Source organism: Notolabrus celidotus, chromosome 8 (assembly GCF_009762535.1).
Source record: "Notolabrus celidotus isolate fNotCel1 chromosome 8, fNotCel1.pri, whole genome shotgun sequence".
Lineage (NCBI taxonomy): Eukaryota > Metazoa > Chordata > Actinopteri > Labriformes > Labridae > Notolabrus > Notolabrus celidotus.
Window position 1 is genome coordinate 21,602,915 of NC_048279.1, and position 27,825 is coordinate 21,630,739.

At 39.9% G+C, this 27,825-nt stretch overlaps 3 protein-coding genes across 3 annotated transcripts in view; all 3 read left to right on the top strand.

Moving 5' to 3' along the window:
• Positions 1–612: 612 nt before the first annotated feature.
• LOC117817638 lies at positions 613–10,258 on the top strand. Its single transcript, XM_034690392.1, has 7 exons — positions 613–1,231; positions 1,763–3,359; positions 4,948–4,976; positions 5,752–5,880; positions 6,567–6,633; positions 6,776–6,883; positions 8,085–10,258. The coding sequence occupies exons 1-7, from the start codon at positions 1,113–1,115 to the stop codon at positions 8,697–8,699; spliced, it is 2,664 nt and encodes an 887-aa protein (XP_034546283.1). The 5' UTR covers positions 613–1,112; the 3' UTR covers positions 8,700–10,258.
• A 2,711-nt stretch (positions 10,259–12,969) lies between these two features.
• rom1b (retinal outer segment membrane protein 1b) lies at positions 12,970–18,346 on the top strand. The gene is made up of 5 exons (XM_034690682.1): positions 12,970–13,119; positions 14,350–14,592; positions 15,136–15,323; positions 15,828–16,074; positions 17,882–18,346. Exons 1-5 carry the CDS (start codon positions 12,970–12,972, stop codon positions 18,119–18,121), a joined length of 1,068 nt encoding a protein of 355 aa, XP_034546573.1. The 3' UTR covers positions 18,122–18,346.
• Positions 18,347–20,283: 1,937 nt separating this feature from the next.
• ccdc88b (coiled-coil domain containing 88B) overlaps positions 20,284–27,825 on the top strand; it is a 58,996-nt gene continuing 51,454 nt past the window's right edge. Inside the window, 3 exon segments of the mRNA XM_034690681.1 lie at positions 20,284–20,526; positions 21,777–21,925; positions 23,081–23,189. Of these exon segments, the coding sequence (XP_034546572.1) occupies positions 20,467–20,526; positions 21,777–21,925; positions 23,081–23,189 (318 nt within the window). The 5' untranslated portion in view covers positions 20,284–20,466.

Below are 27,825 nucleotides of genomic sequence, written 5' to 3' on the forward strand. Positions count from 1 at the left end.
CTTAAATTTTTTATTTTTTTTTCAGTGGCTCTAATGCTCTTCCGTACAATTATGAAAATTTTCTCACCTGTAAGGGGTCCCTTGCTCCAAAAAGTTTGAGAACCCCTGATCTAAACTACAGACCAGGAATATTAGGAGGGAAGTACTCTGTAAAGATGTACACAGTCTACTTGATAAATAAAAAAATTGTATCATATCCATGCAAATATGTTGCTTATGAATAAACAATATTTGTGTGACCACAAAAACTTAGGGAAGAGTAGCAACAACAAAAATTCTTTGAAACAATCTCCAATAATTTCATCCTGGAATAAATGTTATTATGTTTGCAACAACCAGATTGTAGCAGGAAACCTCCAAAAATCAATGGGACAGCTGTGGGCAGTTCAATAACTTTAGTTGATACTCATACAGTCCCTCCCTTTGTTTTATTATTCTTTAACAGTGGTAGAATATGAATTCACAAAAAATCTACAACAAAACTTAAGACGTTTGAAAGAGAGATAATAAAAAATGGTTCAACTCCGATTTAGCATATTATTTCACTGGGTTAAACTGACCTTGTTGTATCCCTTAGGGCTCAATTCGATTGTCACTGTATGAGGACAAAGGTCTCGCTCTTTCAGCTGGTTCAATGAGTGCCCCGCTTTTACATCAGGCAGGATGCAAAAGCACAATCCAGGAATTTAATCTTCCTGCTGATGAGCGATGATTCCACTTTTCCACAGCAAGCCGTTGAGGAAGACTATCTTGTTCAAAGAGCTAGATACAATCAACAAAACAACGGATGAATATTTTTCTGCAACACTTGGAGATTTCTCTTCTGTGGGGACAGCAGACTTCAACTTCAAGTCTTAGTTTGCTAGTTTAGAGTATATTTTATTTTACAAAGAATCTCTCGTAATGCTGTACTTATTTTGTGATCCAAAACAGCAGTATGTTATCCTCTGACCTTAACTGATCATTTCTGCAGTTGTCATAGGCAGAAAACATTTTGGTTATACAGAAAAAAAATCGCTGCAGAGGAAACAACTGAGCACCAACAAGGATCACCATTACTGTACGGTTGTTAAAACCAGGACAGGGGTCTGCAACAAGGGAAGAGGACGGTGATGGATAATTATTTTAAGCCTGTTCACAGCCCTTCTGGACCGGGCGAAATCAAGCCAAGGAAGCACCATCACCATCCCCATCATCACCTTCACCATGACCAAGACCCCCAGTCACAGAGGTATTGTTCATTCCACTCTTTGATCATGTATTGTAGAAGAGATATTAATAAACTTACACAACCGGTCAAACTTCTTAGAACACCCCAATTTTTCAAGTTTTTTATTGAAAATTATGCAGTTCAATGTCTTATTGTGCTCTGAAATGAAAACGTTGAACAAATAAACAATTTAATTAAAAAAATAAATCATGGAATCAATTCATAAACCAAAATGTTTTGATGGTCTGTCTTTCTTCCATTTTTAATTGCCTTTTTCAGGGCCATTGCTAACGCAACACACTACTTTCAAGCTATTTGATGGACTTGAACTGCTTTGATTTCAATGAAAAGGTGGAAAAATTGGGGTGTTCTAAAACTTTTGACCAGTAGTGTACTTATATCATGGATTCTACAATCAAACACCAACTCTGCCAACAATTCCAACATTGTAAAAATATAGTTTTTGAACTTTAAACAATTCTGCATGTACCTCATGGTCCAGAGTGATTACGGATACCGCTCATATTCCTGTGTCACTCTTCTGTCTTGTAGATACACAATGATTGAAGACACAGATAGAAATACAGATGACAGCCTTGGGCACCACCGTCACCATCAACATGGTCACTATTTCCATGAAAGCTCTCATCATAATGCCCGCCATCCTCATCATTCACAACAGTTTCACCACAGTGAAGAGGATGAGATACTTTTCAACTCTGAAACCCCTGTAACTCTGTCCAGGGCCTCTTCTTCTTCCCTCTCCTCATCCAATTCCTCTTCCTCTTTTTCATCTTGGTACACAGAAGAGAGTGCAAATGATCCCTTCTCTCTTCATCACACTGTGCAGCCACAGCACTCACTGTCCTGCTCCAACATAGCAGACATCCGCAGAGGTTTCAGGGAAGATGATGGCAATGAGCCCATTGTCTTCGCAACGATCACACAAGACAAAAAGGGTAGTATTTGCAGTGAGACCCATTCAAGCTCACACAAGAAAGAAAGGGGTGGTTTTTCTTTTCTTGACCGATGTCACAGCAGGAGTGCAGGCTGTGATGTTGGAAGGGAGCAATCCAGGGAACCAAATATGAACTGTGGCACTCTGTATAAGGCAGCTAGTTTGAACAGAAACCTGGCTTTCAGCAATGAAGACATTCTGTTAGGGGTCTCTCTTGGCCCCAAAAGGGCAGTGTCCTCTAGCCAGTTACCCAGCAAAGGCATCCTCAAAAACAACGTGCCTCATAATGACATTCGTAAGGCTAAATCAATGGAGGTGCTGTCCCCGAGAGTGTCTAAAGGCCAAGATCCTAGTGGACAGAAGGGGAAAGGGATCACTCAAGTTGAGATTGAACAAGCCAGGTCAAATTTTGTGCAGGGAAAGTTACAATTCTCAGCTTTTCTGGATGAGATTACAAAGCAGGTTATAAGTCCATCTGATCTTAACATCTTGGGTTTGAATGATAATAGAACTACTGGAAATAAACCTGCCACAGCCCAAACACCGGCCCCAGTTAAGCCTCAGCTCCCACCCAAGAAACACAGAGAAAGCTCAGGAGAGGAGAGGGAACAGCGCCCAAAACAACACAGTAGACAGGAGAGGGAAGCTCTCAGCAGCCCTCGCAAACACTCAGATTGTTCCAATCCTGATAAACTCATCTCGTATGTAGCTAAGAAACATCATGGTAGTCCCCCACCTGACCACTACTCCCACTCTGCCACCCACAAAGCTCACCATGGAAGCGGCCGGATAGACAGGAGAACGTCACCAACTGGGGGCTCCTTGTCAGGGGACAGATATGGTCAAAGTGGTGCTCAACTCACAGACGGCACCAGTACCAGCCCTGAACCAGTCCAGCCAAAACAACGGCACCACCGTAACAAGCAGGCCACTGGCTTCCATGGCAAGCATACCCAACACTTCTCTCAGCACCAGCCTCAGCAGGTGCACCCTGGCCCTGGTCACAAAGGGCCAATAAGCTCCCCTCCATCCTCAGCCAAGGGTGTTGAGCCAGGCCATGGATCTGAGTCTTCATCGTCAAAGTCTGACTCATCGAGGACCAGGGAGACAGCATCAACAGCTACCAGTCACAACTTTGGGCAGAGTGGTCGTCATCAGTCACAGCATGAGGGGCACTCTAAACAACACAGAGTGAGTTCATTACACTAATGTTTTTCTACTGTAGTGGGGTACAACCTTCTGACTAAGGCACAACAGGGTTCCATCAAGCCCTTAGCTCTACAATGTGAGACTGAAATGTCCCATATATAACTTCTTTAAGTTTAGAAAAATAAGAGAACATTATCGGAAAGAAGTTTTGGTTTATTTGTCTACTTTTGATCCTTAAATCTGTTTTCAAACTCTCCTAATATAGCTTGTTGTGTATTTATTTATACAATGCGTGGTCTTTTACAAAAAACAACAATAAAACCAATACATTAAGAAAAGGTAAAGCTTGAACTTGGGCCATGAATGCCTCATTAATTTTCATTTCCTGCTAATCTAACATTTAAGTGTTTTGTATTTAGGTCATATCCTCAGTCAGACACCTTAAAAATAGATGAATCATGACTACAATGAATCAGTCCTAAAGCTCATGATGGCATAGCACTGCGTTGAGGGAAAGATATGTCTGTAAAAAGAACAGGATGAGCATAAGAAGTGCAGTGTTGCTCTTCTCTTGCAGAGGCAGTGTAGCTGAGTCACAGGCTGTGTGGGACGTGTCAAGCACTACGCAGTGCAAGCTGAGTCATTCTTCAGCACTGCAGCTGATTACAGCCCAGTACTTTCAGGGTAAACTCCCTATGAAAGTACCGGATTTATCAGTTTAGATATTTGTTTTCAAGTGCAAGCCTAGAGTTACTGTATTATTTGTAAATTCTTTAGTAGGCAGAGAAAGTAACAATGCACATGGCACAGAAGGCAGTTCCCTCAGTAGCAGGCAGCACCATGATAAATTTGAGAGTGAGTTGGTTGGATAAGAGTATCACATTGCTCTTATGTAAGTGTCTGTACAGGCTTATGCTCCCACTGTGTACTGTACTGATAACCACACACAACATTGCACAACCTTTCCTATGATCATGTGGTCAATGTGAAGGATCCATCTCATTGAAACTGTCATGATGATGACCTGTATGCCAGATACATGCATACAAAACCACACCTACATGGGAAGTATTACCGGCTACAGTACAGCCGAACTAAACTAACTGATTCTAGTGAAGTCCATTTCTGAGTAAATATATATATATGATTTATTCAATCTGCTGTGACAACAGGTATTCTAATGGATGGATTTTTTTTGCAGTATTTAGGTTTTTATTTTTTGAACCTATAGCACCTATGGCCTGTAATGAACCCTAAAATGCTACTGTTGCTTATATGTTTAAATATCTACATATTGTAAATGGACAGTGATGTTTTTGGAATTGTCCTGCCTCTGCTCCAGCACAGTGGAGTTCAAATTAAACAATTATGAGGTTAATGTTGTGACATTTAACAGGGAAACAGAGGGAGTATTCACATTTCATATTTAAACAGCTTTAATTTGAAAGCTGATCATCATAGTTTCAATACAATAAACATTCAATATGAAAGTTTTGATAAAGTGTGTGGTGCCTTAAACTTGTGAATTTTACTGAAATCCAGCTTCACCGGTATTTCATCTTAGAATATGTCCCCCATCTCTTGTAGTTATCACTCACTCTTCTCTTATCTTTATTTTGTTCCTTTTTAGGAAACACTCAGTGATGCAGATCATCTCCGGTGAGTGTGATTTGAATAAAAGCTACTTCCTATCTGCTACCTTCACATTTCTCTCATTTTGTTCACACTGTGTTTCATGAGATAGGTCATTTGTTATTGATCACAGTAATGAGCATCCTCTCTCTCCCTCGACTCCTCTTCTAACAGGGAGAGGTGTATTTATGGAACTCTTTTATATAACCAGCTGTTGGTGTTATATGTGTGTGAGAAAGGAATTAAAAGATATATGACAAAATAATAAAAGCACCAAATACTTTAAACTTCAAACAACTAAAACTCAGTGCTAGTTGAATGATAGTTGTAACCCTCCAGTAAGTACTAAAGTGTGTGTCCAATGATGCCGTTTTTCAATAATTTAAGAGCTTTTGAAGAAATACACCTGTAAATTATCCAACCCAACATGCTGGTTGCCAGACGTCTATTGTACTACAGCTGAAACAAGTAGCATACAACCTCTGTTGCAGCCATCTTTTCAGCATTTGTTTGAGCCCATAAGTATTAAGATCATGAGGTTTATTTAAAACACAAAGCCAGAAAAAGTATTCTTATGACTTAAAGAAACAATATTTCAAAGCATATGCAAGAAGGTCTTATTATGAGCAGATCTGGAGGTCAATGAGAAGTTCTGTAAGGTCTGGATCTTGATTCCCACTATATCTTTATGTAGTGCTAAAACAGGAGCATTTGAAATCACTGGAATGATGCCTCAAAACTTTGAATAAATGGAAAGGTATTATATGACAAAAAATCACCCCCCATCGTTCTGTCTTCTCAGGGCCCTGCAAGAGGAGAACACAGATCTCCACCAGAACTTGATGCAGACTGTGGTTTGCATTGAGAGCCTGGAGGTAGAGCTGCAGAGGACCAGGGATGAGCTCAGCCATGTCAAGGAGAAGTATAAAAGGTTGGGAATTATCAATACAACATGCATGAGTGATTGACATTGCTAATACCCAATGGCCTATATGCACAAACAAAAAATGTAGTGGACAGGGGAACCTCTCTCGTACGAGTATTAGGATGATGCAATACATAGAGGGCAAACTTATTTGATATGAGAGTGAAATGGTGAGATGTTGGAACACATATAGCCTCCAGAGCTAATCAATAAAATCCCATCAAGTCAACCTATAGCTTTGTATAAAAGTTCCTATAGAGCAATTGATCCATGGAACAAACAGATAAAAGTCACACACCCTTGCTTTTTTATGGTCACGTGCCTTTTTTTGTGACTTGTTTTTCTTGGCCAGCAGACACTTAGGGGCTTATGTTGTTTGTTCTGTCCCTTCACTCTCACCAGCAAAAGTTTGTCAGGCCTGTATTTCCAGCGACCAACTGCTATGGCCCACTAGGCACATACCAGACATTCTCTGACAGACTGGAACAACTGGGGTGAATGGTTATTCTCACACTGGGCTGCAGTTTGGTGTCAGTTGTTGTATAGCTGTAAGGAGACTTTGTGCTTGCCACTTGCATGAGAAACAACTGTCTTTAACCCATAGATAGAATGCAGACATAACAGTACTACAGTGTATCATAACATTGAAGTTTTATGGTTGTCCCCTTTTCTTCCTTGTCTTTCTCTTGCAGCCTTCTAGAGACCCACACTGGGACCAAGCAGGCCAATAACCTGCTGGGGGAACACTTGCATATAGCGGTGAGAAAAGTTGCATAGAAATAAGATTGTGGATAACATTGGCAGATTAATGAAGGAGGGAAGTAGTCTCTCTGCATTCACAAACATTGGGCTGTTCACATGTACATGACACACTGTTGTATGTCTTCTTACGTGTGAATAGTCGGAGAGCCTGAGCAGTGAGAGAAAGTACCTACTGAACCGTGTGTCCCAGCTGAGCTCAGAGTTGGAGGACGCCCACAGGACCATGGCTGCCCTGGAGAACATTAATGTGAGCACAGTGCCATCTAATGGACATTTTTGCATACTCCCACATACTCCCACAAACAGTCTGATGATTGAAAAATATAGCAGATAGAGAACATTTGTAAAGTACAAAACAGTAACATAGAGGCCATTTTAGTAATACTCATACACAATGTAAGTGAGGAAATGAGAAAAGGGTAATTCAAGTCAAAGACAGAAATACTGGAGGAGTTAAAGTATGAGATTAAATCAGTGGGATATCAAAGAGCTCCACAAACAATGGACATTAAATTGTCACAGAGTGCTTAATTCATCCCCCTTTCATCAATGAAATTTAAATGCACACACACACACACACACACACACACACACACACACACACACACACACACACACACACACACACACACACACTCACACACACACACACACACACACACACACACACACACACACACACACACACACACACACACACAGATAATATTTGAAGTAGATTAGAACAACGGAAAATAACTTAACATTATATAGAGGAGCACTGTCGATATGGGCCTCCAGATACTTCAAAATATTGGGTTAAAATACAGTTTTTAGTAATGCTCATATCCTTTTCTTCTGTGAAAGTGCCAAAACAATGTAAAAATAATAGTCAATAGAAGTAAACATTACATTTGACTGAAGTTAAAAGATAGAATAAAATAAAATAAAATACAATCAAATGACAGGTGGTAAATAAATAAATGAATAAGTAAATAAATAGAAATACAAGATGTCAATCATAAGAAGTTTTGGTCTTAGTTTTGCTCGCTGCCCGCATCCCAGTCATAAACAGTGTAAATTGAGTGTTTAGCTTTTTAACAGTGATGTATCATAAACAAAACTTAGTTGTTACAATTGCTGTAAGTGGAGCTTGAACTACTTTATAGGCAGTTACATTGAAGAAGAAAAAGGCTATGTTTACGTTTATTTATTTTTCTATTTTTCTCCAGTCTGTTAATCAAATCTGTTCTTTCTCAATTTTTGAAGAAATATTGTGTTACAATTAAAAGGGCTACTGTGGGAGAAGTTGGAAAACCTAACATTGTGTTGAGTCCAGAAAGTATTTAAAAACACTGAGAATAGGAGGGTATCAATTATTGAAAACTCTGAGGGTAAAACTAAGGATGTGTCTTCATTTGCCTGCATTAAGTCAGAGATAATGTCTGTGTTTGCCGTCTCATCATTAGGTGCCGTGCTTGATAAAGGAGTTACTGGAGAAGCACTTTAATTCTGCTGAGGCCATACAGAAGCTGCTGACAACCTCTGCTTCAAACAGTCAGTCTGCCAACTCTCCACTTGAAGACAGCCAGTCAAATGCTCCAAAAGTGGAAGAAGAAGTGCATGACTGGCTAACAAAATCAGAGGCAGGTCCGCAGAGGGTCACAGCCTTCATCCCATTTAAACAGGGGGTACGGACAACAGGAACTGAAAACAGTCTCTCAGGCCAGCATGATTCCAGGTACAGCCCACCTTTCTCTGTAAACGACATCAGCACTGCAATCTACAAGAAAATGGCTGCTAGTTATGCTGCCAGACCTCGACCCCTCTATCCCCAAAGCCAGCAGCAGCAGCAGACGCCCCTCAGTGCCAACCACACTGACACCCCGTCAAAGCTCCAGCAGGCCCATGTGGGTGATGACAACTGGGTGGGGAATGGAGGGGTAAAGGTAACTCTTGTGGAGCATGATATAGTGGATGTAACCTCCACGACAGCCCAGCAGATCCTGGATGACTTCTTGCAGCAGCTGGGGGCCAATAAGGAAGTGGGAGGAGGAAAGGAGCAGCAGGGCAAGCAGGAGTGAGCGGGTGGAGCAGAAAAAACAGGCAAAGTGGCAGACTGAGAATGTCGTCCCACAACATGGCATGAGGAATGTATATTCTCTTGTGCTTGCACTGAGATGTGTATTTATTCATATGTCATTGTGGTAACATTTAGACATTGTACCCTCAAATTAACCATTATGTGGAAGCTTAAAACTATTTTTATGATTTGTTTATGTTGTACTTTAATGCTCAAAGAATTTATAAACTAGAATCTAAAGGGAGAGGAAATTATTCACAGGAAGTTGAAATATTAGAATTGGTGGAACTGGAAGATGTAAGCACAGAGAAATCACATTGGATAAATACAAGAAATACTTTCTTTGTCTGCAGTGTATGCATAAAGATAGCAAAAGATACATTACATGCCAGAATATAGAAAATAACATACAGTAATAGAGGAATAAATCCCAGTTGGAGACATCATTTCAATATTGTGCTATTTGCTATACCTATTCCTTTATGTTGTTACCCTGCGACTTCCTCTCAAAGACATTGGACATTAGGTTGATTGGAAAGACATAATGAAAAAAATCTAAATAAAATCATGATTTTCTAGACGTAATCATAGGAGTACAAAAGCTACAATCCCTCTTTGAAAAAAAACACTGAAAGATAATTAAAGGAGAAAAAAATGGAGAAATTAAGGACTGCAATTAATACTTCTGTTCTTTACAGCATTATTCAAAAACTCAACCTGAAGCCTCTTACCAGGGTATTTTTTTCATTTAAGAAGGTTGTTCTATTGATAGGTACGCTTCAATAAATGGTTACCAGATGACAAAGACTGATGTAGCTACCTGAGGACTAAAGTTTAACACCTTTTTCAAATCCACCTTAGTGCAAGGAGAAGTGGGTCTCACCTTCTACAAGTGTTTTATTTCTCTAACACATTTCACTGAGCTCATGGTACTCATCAACAGTCAACGGCAGCCTTTTGATAAGCCTGACGCTTCTTCAATGTCAACATCAGTGAAAGATCTATTATTTCTACTGTTAACAGTAATATCCAGGAAGAAATACCTCTTGCATATTTTACACAAGCATTTATTTTCTCCTAAACAATATTTATGTGTATTTTTTGTCATGTTTATTAGAAAAATAATCTCTTTAGAAACTATGTGAAGCAGTTGCCTGATATTCTGGAAAGGTCAAGGACATCTGCTCGAACTTAAATTAAGTTATTATAAAAATATTCAGATTTGTGTGAAATATTATTTTCTGTTAAATGTAATAATGTACACTAAGAGATTGTGTAAATATATAATGACTCTGTGGTTATATGTATAAGGCATATGTAGATGACTTTCTTTTCTGTTATGTTTTATGGTGATGTAGAATACTCTGGAAAATTCTGTCAAGAAACACAAAGCTGTGTTTATGTAAAGGCAATGGCAATGTAAATTTAATAGAGGGCAGCAGGAACATATAAATGGCATTGTAATCTGTATAGCTCCCATGTTTAATCAATGTATACTTTACCTTATGAATTATACAATCATAAACATATACATTCATTCAACATGTATATGTCATTACAGCTGTTCCACCAATAAAGATACTTATCTTAAAATTGTACAACAACTCAGATTACAGATGACTGCTCGTTAATCACGTTTCTTTTGTTCAATTTAAACATTATAAGAAGGTACCGTATACTGAAGGACAAACAAAGACTGCTTTGCTCACCCATGCCTTTAACTGTTCACTGTGCTTAAGACTGTTTCTGTCCTTTATTTGCACGAAAATCGCAGGGAACAAAAAAAATCATAATACTGTCCAGATGTATTTTTGTCTGGCTAGACACACGGATAAGATTTGATATGATATGACATGATACAATAACTACAATACAATACAAACCAGTATGATAGGATACAAAAAAGAATGGCATACACTAAGATGTGACACAATGAGATATGATACGATGCACAACAAATGACACGAAACAACACAACATGATAAGATACGACATGATACAACATGACATGATACAATAGAATACAATATGACAAAATGTGAAATATTACAAAACAATATGGTTGGATGCGACAAGGCATAGTGTATTATAATGAGTTGTGTTGAACTGCAATGCATTGTGATGCAATGCAATGCAATGGATACCATACCATACCATACCATACCATACCATACCATACCATACCATACCATACCATACCATACTATAAAACACAGCATGGTACACTTCATCATTGAAATTTATCTTGGAATTGGTGGTACATACATTTAGCTCCTCCACAGTTTATTTAATAAATAAGGAACAATAAAACAAACAAGAACCAACAATCAGCACCTAAATATTGTTACCACCTGGCTCAAGGCTGGTAAGAAGAAGGTAGGTCACTCACAGATAAAGCTTTCAAAAGTAATACTTATTTAACCCAAAGATCCAATCTAATCAAACAATCATGTGATATATCAGTATCTGAGTAATCAGTGATGTCTGTTATGTGTGGATGAATGAAGGTGTTGTTTGATGGTGATCATGCATGCTCCAAAACCAAGAAAGACAGGATGAGGAAGGAGTAGCAGGCCCTGCTGAGAGAGAATGAGAGCTCAGAGAGGCAGGCTTTTCATGTCTTCTGAAGGCCCCACCAAGCTGGGAAGGTAACTCAGAATACCCCCCCAGCTCCACCCACATGCCATCTCCAGATACCTGCAAGCCTGAGGAAACACATGGAGACTGAAACACAAGGCATGCAGACAAAGCGGGAGGGGTCATCAACAATATCAACATGTAAACCAACCAACAATTGGCTCAAAAAACATATTGTACACAATATTGCCTTCTCTACCACAAGAGGGTTGGACAAGTATGCTTATTAAGGCAACATAAGTAATTTGTAGATTTGATTGAAACTGATTCTATTTACGATTATAACTGCTGCCAACACAAGCCATGGCTTCATCTTGACTGACTCAAGTTGTCATAATTGCTTTTAATAACAGTTTAATCCTATTGATCCTGCCCCACCAACCTCCCCCCTTACAGCACTGCATCCATAATCCTGTACTGTCTTACTTTCACTTTACATAAACTTGTACAGCTTCAGTGTCCCTTACAACATCCCTGATATCAATTTGGGAAAATTTTCTCTCATCTTTGGTCAATTAATCAATTTATGAATGAATTAATAAGAATCCTGCTCGCTGATGATAAGTATTGACAACTAGATTGTGCCAGATATGTAGTAAGAATTTTAGAATTCAAAAGGTTAATTTTTCAATAGAATGAGTTCTTAAAAGTTTTAAACCTTAGGAACATGTAGCCACTTATATTTGTGTAGTCTTCATAAGACTTTGATTGCAGGGCTTTACGTAGGGTACTCAAGTCCCTCTTAGAATCCCTACCATTTCCAGTGTTTGATGGCAAACCTGAGACTCTAAGCCAAAGCCAACACTGCTTTTGCTATTTGCTGTGTCTCTAATGCCTTCATATTGCTCAGCCTGTTCAGGTAAGTCCACCTGCCATAATAGTCCCTATGTGTCAATCAAAACAAGTTTGCTGATGAGACACTGGCCTGTTTTCCTATTGGCCCCTGGATTCTAATAGGATCCCAGGGACTCTGTGGGGGGGATTATGGATCCAAATTCTCGACTTTGGACAGTCTCTGCATCCTCCAACCATGGCCACAGCGGTTAAGAGATACACTTCATATGTTTAGTGCCATCTGAGGACAACATCCCATCAAGAAGAAGAAATCATTGGTTTTTGCTTAAAGAGGGAGCTACTGGGGTGTTATCAATTAACTTGAGGGAGAAACCTTTAAAGTGCGGGGGACTAAGGAATAACTTTCTTTTTTTCTTCTTATTTTGATAAACTCTCAAACTTTACATGATTTTTCTGAGCAGATTTGGATTATAAACTTTTGTTTAGCGCTCTTTCTGCATACAACGGAAACTTTTTGGATTATCGTCTGCAGTCGACTGTGTCCTTTTCCATCAAGGGGATCTACCTGCTTATCTCTAATGCCTGGAACAACTTAGATGAGCTCAACCTCATCTCGACAAACAACAGGTTCAAGGCCTGCATTGACAGCTGTATTTCTGCAACATAGGAACTACCACCTCGTGACCTGTTGGGTGTACCTCCTTATATGAAGCTGACCTCTCTGGACTAACAGGCACACTTATGAGCACAACCCACTGAACTCCCTCTGGTCTCTTCTGTGCTCTTTTATCTTCCTTTTCTTCCAGGTCGTTGTGTTGGTCTGTGTGCTGTAGTGAGCCATGGTGCTGCTTAAGATGAAATTCACCCAGCAGCGGCGGGTGCGTGTGGCTCAGGGCCTGTGGCTGCTGTCCTGGCTGGCTGTGATGTGCGGCACCTTTGTCTTTTGTCTGGGACTTTACCTGAAGACAGAGCTGCTCCGGAGGGATGAGGTAGAGATAGGAAATTATACACGTGCAAATGAATGCAATATCAGCAGAGAAACGGAAGTCAAAGTCTATAGAGACTGGTATTAATTACACAAACATGCCACGTTTCCCTTTGATCTTGATGTTAAGCTGTGTCTGCTGTGCTGCAGTTCATCAGTGACTTTTATTAAAACTTTACTCAGCCTAATCCACAGATACAAACACACAGCCCACAGACACTTGTGTACACATACTCATGTTGACACTGGGGCCAACTCATGCATGAGGATGTTGTGTGCTAAAATGCTTTTATAGAAATCAACATTTTCACCCAGAGCCAGTGAGGTTTGTGTGTATTGAGTTTGTGTCACATCATGACCAGTAGGTGAAGGTCAGGACCTTCAAAGGACGAATGCATGTGTTCACGTCAGGTGGTCATTGTGTTGGATTGATTGGTCATTGATGTGGATTGGTTGGGTACATTGATATCCAGCAGGCTGCACATGAAGGCTTCAGGCCCTAAACACATGCATTCAGATATTTATTGATCCCCTGTGAGATAACCAGCTTCCTTTAATCTCTCTGTTGTGTACCAAAGTGGCATTGGGTCAGTGCAGGGATACACCAGATCAATGGAATGAAGATACACTTCAGTTTCTTTTATATTTCAACATAATAGAGCCAGGAAGATAAGGGCACCTACAGACAGCATTAGAAATAGCTAAGTCCTTGTTTATACTTTTTAAATGAATACATCATCTAGACAGTTTATTTGTGCTTTACTCACTGAACTTTAACAAATCATCAACAGAACTGATTGTTTAACACAAAGCGGAAATTATTTTGGATTATTTCCTCAATTATTTTTCTGGGTGGATTGATACAGCCGGATGATAATGTTAGAAGGTGTTAGAAGAGGGCTACATTTTTAATGGTAATTTTAAAACAACAAAGTTGCTTTTTCACAGCTGACAGAGTTTCTAAAAGTCAGCCAATAATAAACCCAGTCCATAATTGACTTTTGCTAAGAGCAGGGCCCTGAAATAAATTTGTCTTCATATTACCATAGTAGCCTTTGCAAAAGCAGCTAATTGAAGCACTTGGCTGCCAAGGTCCTCTTTAGAACAGATAAGGCTAATTGAATGCTGGATTATTACGTGTGAGAGTGAGTAGAGGAAATGACAAAGTGACCTGTGGTTGGCTGCTGATCTTATGTGCTGCCTCTAGCTTCCACTGTGCTCTTCTTTTCTCGAGGTGATGGACAACACAGAGATCCATGTGGTGCCCAACATCCTGATGATGGTTGGCTTGGCCTCCATTGGCACCAACTGGGTTGCCAGTCGTGTGTGTCAGGACTCCTTGGATCCGAGCCGCTTCCCCCGTTGGAAAGCTTTCCTGCTGGCGTGGTTTGCTGTAGCCACACTGTTGTGTTATATGCTCATCTCTGTGGTGGTGCTCAGCTATGCTCTGCAAGGACGCCTAGAGGAGTCTCTGAAGGTGGGATCACTTGGCTTGGTTATGAATAGAAATTGGCAGAATAGGTGTCACAAATTAAGGATGGTGTTTTCTGACCCTCTTGCGAAATAACATAACAACACCTGATCCCCATTAAGATTTAAAAACTGAGAGAGACAGCCATCTGTCTGAATTGAAGGATGAAAATGGAGGGTTAGGGCAAAGAAGAAAAGCTGTGGTAAATTCCAGAAAATGGAAGCAGATTAAAATAAACAAAAAATAGTTGTGTCATTTCAAACATACTTTAGAGGATATTTGGCCCCATTATTGAAAAGGATCAAAGCTTTGCCATTAGCAGAAACATTTCATTGATGTCAGAAAAATCAGCCCTTAAAATCAAGAATCTTTTTGCAATACTACAATTTCCCCAACAAAATGCAAAATGTGTTTAAAACTAGACAGAACATTTCTGTCATATGTCTATATTTATCAAAAGAAAGAAACAGAAAATGCAGCATTTTTGGCATACAGTGCAGTAAGTCCCTACTTTTCTCTCCCTCCCTTCTCCCTTTCCTCGGCTGTCAGGTGGGCCTAAGGAATGGAATTCGCTTCTACAAGGACACAGACGTGCCAGGCCGCTGTTTTCAGAAAGAGACCATCGATCGTCTGCAGATGGAGTTTCGTTGTTGTGGAAACAACAACTTCAGGGATTGGTTTGAGGTTCAGTGGGTGAGCAATAGATACCTGGACTTCACCTCCAAGGATGTCAAAGAGTGAGTTCATCATGATTCAGGCAGTGATGAGTGGCACGCGAGAGCGAGAGAGAAGAGATGGAAATTGAGGACTAAATGAATGACAGAGAAGTAGTCTTCACATTCTAAAAGGTCAAACAGTTTGTGGTAGGGGAAGGATGGAGGGATGCTAGCAGGAAAAGAGTGATGTGAAGACAGTGGAAGAGTGTATTAAAAATAGATGTGGCCTTTGCTTTTGAAGAGAAAGGCAGGAATGGATGGAAAGGGTGGTTATGAAGCGAGCAGGGAAAGGTTAGTCAAAGATGAAATAAGAAAAGGGATGAGTTAACAGAAAGGTTATGACATGATGGCACTTAAATAGAGGCACTGCTCATTTCTCACTAATATTAAAGGTGTATTAAGCTAAACCTGGGGTCATTAATCTCTCTGGATATAAAATGTTCTGTGCTTTACTTCCAGTAGATTGATTAAATCTCCCTCTAATCTATTTCCCTTATCTGCTTTTACTCCCTCCTCTGTCTCCAGTCGTATCAGGAGTAACGTGGATGGCCGTTACCTGTTGGATGGCATTCCTTTCAGCTGCTGTAACCCCGCCTCCCCTCGCCCCTGTCTGCAGTACCGCCTGACAGATAACAGCGCCCACCACAGCTACGAATACCAATCAGAGGAGCTCAACCTGTACAACCGCGGCTGCAGGCAGGCTCTGACTGACTACTTCATGGGCCTGATGAATTCAACTGGTCCTGGTGTGCTGTCAGTCATCTTAATACAGGTGGGGTAAATGAGGGTATAAATACAACACTTCAGGGATGTCAAAAACATGGGTACCAAAGAGGAAATCCTATTTTGTTGAATATGTAAAAATATGAGCTGATTTGACCTGCTCCAGGCACTTTTCCCAGTGTGGGAAGACAGTGTTTCACAATTATTTTAAATTTACAGACACACATATATTAAACCATCCACAAGCTCTTTTTTTAATGGTTGTCTACAGATTGCCATGACAACCAACTGAAAGAAAACATCAGTAGCACACATTGATTTCTATTCTGTGCTGAACATGTCCTTTCAATCCTTTTCCAAACAACAGTATTGATGCCTTAAAAAACAGGACCTTAGGCTGCAAAGGATGCATTTACACATGTTTGACAATGAATCAAGACACAACACCTACAGCTCATCAAACATCGTTTTAATGCAGCAAAGTTGCAAGGTGTTGTTTTTTGTCTGGTGCACCACGTCAGAGTTATATTTCTTCGATATGAAGAGTGAACAAGGCCTCAAACTGAGCTGCAGAGTGCATCTCTTTCTCAAACAGAAGACAGTAAACACTGATTAATGAAGTCTGAGTTTAACCAAAAAAAGAAAGAGGATGTACAAAATAAAACTGAAAATGTGTTGAACAGCATTGACTGTATCTGATTATGAACAACACGCATCCATTTCATTCTATTAGGCGCTTGTTAAGCCAAAATACCACCTTGATGAACAGTGACATAATGTGCTGGTGAAACCAATGCAATAGCAGAAGCGGTCAGGCTGGTGGAGTGACGGGACTAACACCAAACCCTTCCACTAACCAAAGCACACATTAAACTTACTGATACAATGTCACAGAACCCTCAGGTTGTTACTGTCCACAGTAGAACAGATTCTTGTGGTGATTTGTAGCAGACACTCACAGCTATGTAACATTTAAGGACTCCTGTGTTAGCGTATGTCACAGAGGTGTCAACCAACTATCTTTTTGACATCAATTAACTAGAGCTGTCAAACAATTATTTAAAAAAAAAAAATAAGTGGCCAGATAGCTGTAGGCACCCTTTCAGCTCTCACTGTTGAAAGTGTGTTGCTTTTAGAGTTTTCCAGGCATCTCTGTTGCAAACTATTCAGCATGGCCTGTTCTGTCCTCAGTATTATACAGTCTTGGGTCCAAACTAATCTATGTTGCTGTATTTTGGCTGCAGCCTTACTCATCATTGTTTGAACCTCAAAGCTATTTATCTTTTTTTTCCTAAACGGGACGGTATGCCCTCTAAAACTAAATTTTCATTCTAACTTTGGCAGATTGATGGTGACTTAATCTTACAACACATTTTTTAAATTAGTTTGTTGGGGAAGCCTACAATTAAATACATACATGAATTAATGAGAATAAAACCCTTTATCCTGAGTGAAATACTAACTAAACCCTATCAGTCTGAAACTGACTTTATCTCACCTACAAGCACATAATCCTACAGCAAAACACAATTATGGATATGACCATGTTTATTCTTTCATGATTAAAATGACTCAGTTACACCTATTGGAATTAGAATAACAACATACTGTAGTTTTATACAAGGTAAGGGAAACTTGTCTCTGCTGTGGCTTACACAGCACAGTAATCAGACTACTGACAGTGGGATTGAATACAAATAAAGAAAGTCTGTGATAGCACATGTTGGACTGATTAAAAAGTTGCCATATCTCTTCAGATAGCTGTGCATGAAGCCATTTGATAATCTCATTTGGTGACACCCTTACACTGATTTTAAAGGTATTTTTTGACTTCACTGTTGTTTACATCTGTCCAGATGTCAGTGGTTCTGAGCCTGCGCTACCTGCAGACAGCTGTGGAAGGAGCCATGGCCCTAGAGGACCCAACGGGTGACAGTGAGGGTTACATCCTGGAGAAGAGTCTGCAGGAAACTTTTGAGGACCTCAAAGCCCAAGTCCTCACCTTGTTAAAGTTTGGCCAAGTTAATCCAAATGCAGGGCAGGAGTCTCCTGAGGCTGCAGACCCTGAGAAAGCGTCTGATGACACCACTGAGTAGGTCGCTTTGACAACTCCTTCCAGCTAGAGGGAGATGACCAAAACCTGAGCTGAGGAAGTGGGGTTAATGGGGGAGGGGAAGTCTCAGGTTTCATGGTTGGTGGCAGGGTAAAAACACACCTGTTGGTTTTGACATGTAAGGCTTGATTTACGTTACACCGAATCAGCAGCAGCTCCCTCGCACAATGCCAAAACAAGGCATGAATCCTATCAGGTTCTGCACAGACACCACAACAAATAGCTCTTTTGTGCAGGGCCACATAAATAGAAGTTTCTCTTGTAACTAGAGGAGAGTGAAATCAGTCTAATAAGGTGTAGTGTTTATTTATAAAGACATGTTTGAAATATTATGACAGTTGTTACAAGTTTTGCTAAATTAAAAACACCTGATGATAAAGTTCATCCCATTTGCATTGTATTACTTATCTCAAAGTTGTAGAGTTTGTACTAACCTGCAATAAAATACTTAGGAATGTGTTAACATGGCAGCCCACATGAATTATACATTAAATTTAGAAGTTTTTAACTGCTTTTTAGTGTCGGCTTTCTTTTGTACATAATGGAGGAGCAAACTTTGGTTTATAGGAGCAAAGAAGAGGCGAGCTAAATGAACTGTCTGTGTGTGTGCGCGTGTGTGTGCATGTGAATGCGGTGCCCTTTATGAAGCTGTCATCTTGTCTATTCCAGCAGCTCTGAAACAATCTGATAATCCTTGTGTGGTTAATCCCAGAACTGCTGCACAAGCATCACTGACAGTATGCGGGAACACACTGGGACAGAAGCAGCACACTTATTCAGCATGTTGCAACTGAAATTTATAAGATGGGGGGAAAAGCAGTGGTAAAATGCTTTTTGTTATATGATGTGTGCTCATTCCCCTAAAATAAAACTCTATCATAGAATAAGTTTTATGAATGTTTTATTCTAAGCATAACAGACCCATTAAAATGAGTTCATGTTCTTTCAAGGGGTGATAAAGACAACACAATAGTTCATTTGAATAAATGACAGGTAAGGAAAAATCTGAATTAGTAATAATTAAACAAATGACAAGCCTTACACAGTTATCTACAAACTAAGATACACTATTATGAGGATATCTGGTTTATTGTAGATATGATAGTGGGCCTATAATACAATTACCACATTAATAATCATCATCAAAACCTCTGGGTTAGATTAATTCAGAAATAGCTTTATGTCATTTGTATAGATAGATAGATAGATAGATAGATAGATAGATAGATAGATAGATAGATAGATAGATAGATAGATAGATAGACTTTATTTCAGACCCATAGGTCCATATCAGCTCAAGCATGATATAAAATACTAAAAATAATTAAAATCCATGTCCAGCAAGAAATAAAAAGATCATATGACAATAGTTTAAACATTCATTTTGATTAGAGCATAAAACGGCATTTGTTCTAATGTTTCCATAAGCAATAAAATTACCTTATGTATCTTTAATGTGGGCTGACCCTAAATCCAAACAAGAACTACTCTACCAAATGAAACGCACTATAGGCCTACTGCAGTCACAGATATCATCTTTACAGCTGAACAGGAAGTGAATCAACAAAGTAAAATTAGGGCTGCTTGGCAACACTTTTGTTTTTGTTACAAAAATAATGATGTAATGCTTTATTTTTAACAGACTGAACCAGAGCCCTGATTTTAAACCACCAGAGTTCGCTGTTGTACTTGAGTTGGTTATTTTGAGGACTGAACACTTCAGCTCTGACGACCTCAAATCAGGTTGTCGTCATCATTTCCACGGGATAAACAGCAGTGGGTTCATGATGAGGAAACTGTGGCGCTGTGTTTGTATTCTTATCGAAATAACTGACATAACATAGCCTATAGCAGTCATGCATCTAAGAACATGGATTTATGGGGTGAAATAAAGGTAAACATTTCCATAGAGCCATTTGTTACAGACCTATTCTTAATATTTGGAGTATAAAAATAAGGCCTCCAACCTCTGCACTGAAAACCAAACACATTAAATTGACAGTTTAGGTATAATAATTAAAGTCAGGTAGTGTCTGAAATGATATGACTACGAGCTGATGTATGGAGGGCGTGGATGATGTCCGCATACTAAAAACGCAACATGTGCTTTTTGAAAATTCCGGTGTGGTTTTGCAATGAAACCAACTGACTAACAGTCAGAGAGAGGAAGAGACAGCGAGGTGGAGGAGGGAGGGGAAGGGCCGCTGAAATGTCAAACTACTTCACTTGACGCAAGATGGATTCTCTCCCTTTGATTCATTACATACACTGCGTTGATAATACTTTTAATTAGCTCATGTAGCGTTCCGCAGCACTCGCAACACAACAATGGACTCCAACATTATGGAGATAATAGAAGAATTCATGGAGAGTGCGTTGGTGCAATGGGTACGTCATTTACCATTTATCACTTTTTGTTAAAAGAAAGGTCATATTTTTTAAGCGGCACAGGGAGGAGAATAAATACTTAATTCTACAGAGACAGTGCAGAAACCTGCCGGAGACAGTGCTAGTGCTGCTATACATTTATAGTTTGTTTCAAATGTAAATTACACGGTGTCATTTAGAGCAGTTTCATTACCAGTTGTATACACTTACAATAATAAAAAGCTTATAGTTGAATACAAAGCTAAAATCTGCCTAGATACTTGTAATTGTTTACAACAAAACAAACACTCTACTTCTCCTTTTGGCAGCTTCCCTTGTCTCTCAATGATCAGTTCTTCTCTCCCTGCAGTGAAACTTCCGTGTCCTTGAGCTGTCTCTGATTTGAAAATAATACAAAGTTATTTACTGTGTGTTGGGTCTGCAGAGGATTTGTTGTATATCTAACAGGCTGGTTTTTCAGCTGGGTTTTCCTCATGGGAAACCAATCAGCCCACGGGGATTTATATCCGCTTCTGGTCAATGAACATTGTTTACAATATAATGTCATTCTGTGCTGAGCCTTGTAGGAGTTATTCTCTATAGTTTTAATCTCTGTTAAAGAGGGGTCATAGGTCAGGTCCAATAGCCTGCAGCCATCATAGCTTTAGTGTTGCTCAAGGGCACTTCACCCAGGCGGTTATTCACTGACATAAGAGCTTCCACCCTGCTTCACATGAAGGACATCCTCTGTGGCAGGTCTGCTCTGCTGCCCCTTACTCACTTGCTCAGGGTCTCCAGTGGCTCTTCCTCACCTAATCATCTGAACCAACCGAGCTGGTTGCTCTGTTTACAGACAGTGCAGTTTTTGGAAAGAGCAGGTGGGAATAAGCCTCATTATATTGCAGTTTGCATTGGCACAGCTCTTCTTAGGAAAGAGAGAGACCTTGGCTGTGGTCCTGCTTGGCTGCCTGTCACTGTGAAGTGCTTCCCAGTGTGAGAGCACAGATCCCACCTGTCCAGACAGGTGCTCCGACTCAAGTGGCTTCCTGCACTGTAGAAATGTTTGCAATCCTCTATCTCCCACCTCTCTCTCTCTCTCTCTCTCTCTCTCTCTCTCTCTCTCTCTCTCTCTCTCTCTCTCTCTCTCTCTCTCTCTCTCTCTGTACCCTCTTTCTGCTCCTGTCTCTGCCTTCCTCCTCCTCTACTACCTCCTGCTACACACACAGGCTTATCTCAAAGCTCATGACTTGATTCCTCCCTGTCTCTTACAGGTTCAGCTGTTCGACACGATGGTAGAGGGAGAGGATGGTGGCTCTCCCTACAGCCAGTACATGGAAGTAAACTCAATTACCCAGAGTACCCGGGACCGGTACATGAGGCTGACCAATGGGATTTTCCTCAATGGGGTCATGAGGGTCATGTAAGATTGATCAAGGTTTTCTTGCTTCATTGCTTTGCTGCCATGTACTGTCTGCAATACAAGCAACAGCTAGACAAAATAATAATTATGTGGGGAAAATACAAGGAAATGTCCTGACATTTTATAAATGGAAGAAAGAAGTAAAAGATGTGTTGAGTTCTAATTTGTTTTTTTTGTTTTTTTAACTGTAGTGTAGAAAAAAAAAGCAACAATTTGCTTGGATTATGTATAAAAATCAACAAAAAACAACAACAGCATGGAAACCTTTTCTTCAATTTGGACAAACCATTACAGATAAAATGTACTTTTTAACCATGAAATTACATATTACTTAAGAGTCCAGTCATACAGTCCATCAGTTACCAGATTGAAACTCAGTAGGTTCTGGGTGGAATTGAGTTATCTCGATGAGATTGGCTGTACTGACTTTAGTTAACCTCCTGTAGTGCCCTACAATGTTCATATTTGCTGTTGTTAATGAGATGATCGACAAAAATTTGATTGATTTTGGTACAAAATCTGGTACGCAGAGTCAAAGATCCATAGGGGGGAATTTTGCCAATTTGAGTTTATGACATTAATCATTTAATCCACATAAAGTAGTACAACCTCTCAGTGCTGCTGGTATAGCTATAGCCTCTTTGTTCTTTTCCTTTTTGTAAATTCAATTTCATTAACATTCATCGAGTTCCATTTTGTAATCTCACATTGTCATGCAACCTGTGTAAAAGGCTGGCAGTAATGTGTGATCCATACATATTTGCTAATCAACTAATTATAGATATGGGGTCTTGCATGTGGAGCAGCTTGTTAGTAATCTTTGCTACATTCTTTATCTCCTTGTTCAATTTCCAGCAGAATAAAAATCTGTTCTCTAACAACTGGCAGGATGAGATGCGCTCACAATGCCCAACATCTAAAGTACATTCTATTCTATCTGATTAATCTGCCCTGACCCTAAACCACACTATTCCAATAAATAATTGCACGTCGATTCTCACTGTCTCTGTTTCTCAGGCTCATTAAAATTTTATTCACTCGCAGCTTAAATGCACTGTTGTATAAGGGTGTCTCATCTTGACCGATGAGGTGCTGGGCTGTTTGTTCAAGCTGCAGTTAATTCACAGCCGTGTCTCTTTTCTCTGTTCATCTTAGAGATCCAAACCCCAAGGTGGAGCGGCTCTATGACAGCGAGAAACACGACAACATGCTGAGAGTCCAGAACTTTTCAATTTTAAATCGACACCTCAGAGCCTTTTACCAGGTAGGTGGAGGGTTTGTGGTGATGGAGGAGGAGGAAGAGGTTTTAGATGAGCTCATCAGCAGGAAAATAATGAGTAATGGTTTGAGAGCCTACAAAGCATTCACAGACATTTCCACTCACGTAGATGAAACCCATTGATGTATAATTAGCCTTCAGTCTGTTTACTGGCCTGAAATGTTTTATGATGTCTGAGATAGAGTTTGTAAGTTTGTGACCACAATGGAAGTTAGCTTCAATTTCTCTTTTCACTTTGTCATTATTGTGCTGCAGTTTTTCGGTACACTTTTTTAAAGTAGTTCTATTATTCTACATCAAAATTCACCTCTAGAGATAACCACTTTGTATATGTAGCTTTGCAAACCAGTCAAACATACAGAATGAACAAAATACAGCATCAGTTTACCATCTCATCTCACTGAAAGCTTTGAAAATGGAAATGTGTGGACCTCAAATGTATGTTTTTTTCATCAAACTGTTTCAAATGTAAAGAATGATATTTTAAATCCACAAATTCAACTACCAAAATGTCCGCTTATTTTACTTGCCAATGTTCTCAAGAACAAAAAGTAATGTGGCAGCACGTATCATTACCTTGATGCTTTCAATCAATCAAAATGCTTTGTGTACTGTGAACGGTGTCACTTAAGGTGATAAACCCATAAAGCATTGTAGCAGGCAGCTGTTTTCAGCCCAGTGTACAGAACTAGCCTAGTGTCACCACACTATGGTACCAATCAGTTCATTCCAAGTTTTCCAAGGGCTGTTATCAGCATATCTTAATGGTTTTAGCAGCTGTAGTCAGTGAGATAAACAAAACATGGAGCAGTAGCTAGCTCTACATCTAATTAATTTGCCTTTTAGTTCAACATAATGCAGAGAGCTGGATTTTTGTGTGAATTAGTAGCACTTTCTTTTTGTATATTACTTGAGCCTCTGTCCATTTTGATACCACTCATTTGTCTGTATGAGGTTATATAGCTACAGCTAAAGGTCACTTAGCTCATTTTAGCTCCCAAACTGGAAACCATTTGGAAACTGTTGGCCTGAATCTGACAAAAAATCACCTAACTCCACCTTTAAAGCAAAGGTGGAATAAAGGAAGATAATCCCCCAAGGATTATCTTTCTCCTACATCTTCCATGATGTTATTTCAATCAGGAGAGACACAATTTGAAGATTAAATGTTATTTATTAAAACTGAATGAATAATGAAACTTGACAGAAATCTTTGGTGTAAGGACTCTATGGGGATAATTTTGAGAGTGTAGGATGTGTGAATTTGGCAGCAGAAGAAATCCCCCTCGAGTCCTGACACTGGTGGTGGTGGTTGATGAATCCTAGGAATTGAAGACTTTGTGGAGACCAGGGGTGTTTCCAAACCGCCTGCTACATACTACTTACTTATGTAGTAGGCAGTAGGTATTGCCTACTACATACTGCGTTTGAATTTACTATGACTGTTCTGTTCCATCTGTGTTGCAGTCATAGACTGTAAATAAAAATGGACAGCGTTGCTCCGCCTCTTCCCGTTGTACAGTTCTGAAGCCAAAAAATCCCTCTTCTGGGCGCAGCCATTGTGCAGCCAGAGCCTGTGAAGCCTTTGTAATAAGCTCAGTCCTACACATAGACTGTAAAAAATATGGACGTAGTATCCGTGACGTCACCCATCTGTTCCTGAGAGCTGTTTTGAAGCAAATCGACGGCAGCAGCCATATTGGTAATGCGGAACTCAACTAGGCAGAGTGTGACGTAGTGCGAGTCTCTTAGCCAATGGCTGTGTGTTCCCGACCGGGAGTCACGTCAGTCATGTCCTTATTTGGGCAAAACTCATAATCTTAATATCTTCTTAACCGTCATGTTAGAAAAAAATTCACCCCCCGTACAGTGTATGCCATTAGAGAGATTAGCGTTGTAGGGCCAAGCCGTTTTTTGAACCAGGCTGTAAACATGTTTATTAATGCTGCAAAGATCGTCTTTTTCCCATTCATATCTATGTGGTTTCCGGTGTTTCTGCAGCCAGCCTCAAGCGGATTTTCGATGTTTTGCAGTTTATATCACTTCCGCATGGGCTTCATCGTTTGAGACCGGAGTTTGCCGCTTGGTCCTACAGCATAACGTCACAAGACGCTGTCCTTTGAAGTTTCGTTCTACGGCGGCTGTGAATCAAAGGAAACCCGGAAGTAAAACCCAGTTTTTTAAACTCTAATAACTAACGAAAAAGAAACTTTTCAGAAAAAAGAGGCCTTGAACACAAAACAGTCAAATACTAACTACATATAACCACAGCATAAGGATGTGAGAAACATTCGTACGACGTGTATTTATTTTTTGAAGTTTGACTGCTCCCCCATTCAAATGAATGGGGGAGACGTATTTTTTGACCTATACTGCAGCCAGCCACCAGGGGGCAGTCACACTGCTGAAAGCGTCACCACCAGGGCCGTATCCGGCACGCTTGGTTGCAGTACGCTGGGTCAGACGTCACTAGATTTCTGGTTTCGGTTTCGGATTTCGGATTTCCTCCCGTCAAAAAAGAAGGAAAAAGAAAAAGCGGAACAAGCGATGTGCATTATGGGAAACAGTACGCGAGGCAGACTGGTCCGATGCATACTGTGAAATTTTCCCGAATCAGTAGACATCCGGGGAGTTTTGGCTTACTGCAGATTTTGCTCTTGTTCACTTACTGCTTACTTACTTACTGCTAGCATAGTAGGCAGTTTCGGAAACAGCCCAGGTGGAGATGGGGGAGGTGGAGTGGTGGGTGCCATCAATGCAAGAAGGAACTAGTTGGAGAGAGAGACGCACATTTAAAAAGACAGCAGAAAGTTGATAGGCTGGCGATAAGGGCGTGCCACTGAGCTATTGGATGAAAGCAGCCACTGATTAACCAATGACCGCTCTGGAGCATGCAGCTAGAAGCAGGTGAGCTATTGAAGGAGGGAGAGGAGAGTTAAACAACTGCTGTGACTGCTTTATAGTCTTCCTGTCTGAACTTTCGCTAGAGCTACATATCTTTTGTTTAAATATTCACTTCTTAAAAAGATTATGTGTTGAAGCAAGTCTTATATCTTTGACATCACAGTGCGAGAGATAGCATCTCCGAAAGTATTATTTACATTTCAGTTTGAATGAAGATTTAAGAAACAAGATGTGAAGTCTTCATTGCGAACTTGATAGACAGCTAACTTTCCCCCTCTGCTCTTAGTACTTATGCTAATCAACTTAAGCCTTGCATTTATAGCATTAAGCTTTAGTGTTGCATCAATTTGTTCTCAATTATCCTAAAGCAAGAAATGAATTGTTTCTCTGAGTCATTTCTTTAATTGTAGTCTTGTCTATGCATAAGTAAAGCCTCAACTTGAGCTTAATTGGATGTTTTGATACATTGTCAAGGCTAGAATTCATATGTCAGTAGGTAGGCAAATTATCCCACTCAGAGTAAACACTAAGGCATACCTGTGGCACTGTGATACAGCCTATACAAGCATATGAAAAGAGTCTGACCTGATCTTCATTGAGTGTGTTATAGAAAACATGTTTTTAAAAGCCCCATTTGCTTTCTCTTGCATTTCTTGGAAAAAAATGTTTCTCAAAACATTCATTTAATGGCTTTTCTGTGGATGGACTTAAATGACTTGCAGTTCATTAGAAGTAGAGGCATCTCCTAAAACCACTGAAAATTCTTCTTAAACATAACTCAGGGCCACACCAAATGGCATAGAGGAGGGGGTGATAGAGAACGGACGGAGAAGCAGTTGTCTCGCTGTAAGGTAGTAAAAACAGAGAAAAAAATAAAGCTCAACTGTTGGTCTCAGCACACGAATATTTTGCCTGAGGTAATTCTAGGAAGTTTGAAGTGTATGTGAGGGTCGACAGAGCATTTGCACAAAAGAGAGGATGAAACTGAAAAAAATCTATCCTCACAAGACATGTCCTTGCTTATTATCAGGCAAATGGGGTGAGAAAAAATAGAGAAATGGCGAGCTGAATCTTTTTTGCTGCAATTGTGGTTTGGGTAATAAAAATCTATCAAGTAGCAGCACCATGCATTGCATAATGTGTATTGTAAATGCCTGTGGCATTAGAGGAAATGACACAATTGCTTCCCCGGAGGATAATTCAAAGTCTTCTGTTCTCAGCAGAGAAAACCTCCTTAAGCAGCAGTCAGGTGGGCTCAACATGCACTGCATAGCTTGTCATACAACATAAGAACACGAGTCTACAAGGTTTCACTTCCTCATTTTCAGTGAATCGCTAATGTCCCTTGAAAGCTCACAGTAGCAGAAAACACTGCTGATAATTGGGAAGCTCATATCAGTCGGTGTTAAACCGAGTGCACTTAAAATGTCTGCACTTTAGCTGTGGATGTTTAGTTCCACCTTGTTCACGGTTTTACTTCTTGCTATCCTTTTTTTGTGCTGTTTTGCTGTGAGTGCGTTTGTGTGTGTGTGAAATATAGTGGCATTGTATGTGTGTGGTAAGTGTAAGCCACAGCAACAGTCAACAGCTTGTCCGTGCTCAATTTTTCTTACTGTGACCTCAGCTTCTTTAAAACAGCTACTCATACTGACATGTTAATGCATTCTACTCAGTTCTGTTTGGGTTGTTTGGTCCTTCATTGTCATTCTCTTCTCCA

Excerpts from the sequence above, each read along its gene's own strand:
- rom1b (XM_034690682.1), top strand. The coding sequence starts at position 12,970 with ATGGTGCTGCTTAAGATGAAATTCACCCAGCAGCGGCGGGTGCGTGTG. Across the intron at positions 13,120-14,349 it reads AGCTGCTCCGGAGGGATGAG|GTGATGGACAACACAGAGAT; the intron begins GTAGAGATAGGA and ends TCTTTTCTCGAG. Across the intron at positions 14,593-15,135 it reads GCCTAGAGGAGTCTCTGAAG|GTGGGCCTAAGGAATGGAAT; the intron begins GTGGGATCACTT and ends CTCGGCTGTCAG.
- LOC117817638 (XM_034690392.1), top strand. The coding sequence starts at position 1,113 with ATGGATAATTATTTTAAGCCTGTTCACAGCCCTTCTGGACCGGGCGAA. Across the intron at positions 1,232-1,762 it reads CAAGACCCCCAGTCACAGAG|ATACACAATGATTGAAGACA; the intron begins GTATTGTTCATT and ends TCTGTCTTGTAG. Across the intron at positions 6,634-6,775 it reads GGGAACACTTGCATATAGCG|TCGGAGAGCCTGAGCAGTGA; the intron begins GTGAGAAAAGTT and ends ACGTGTGAATAG.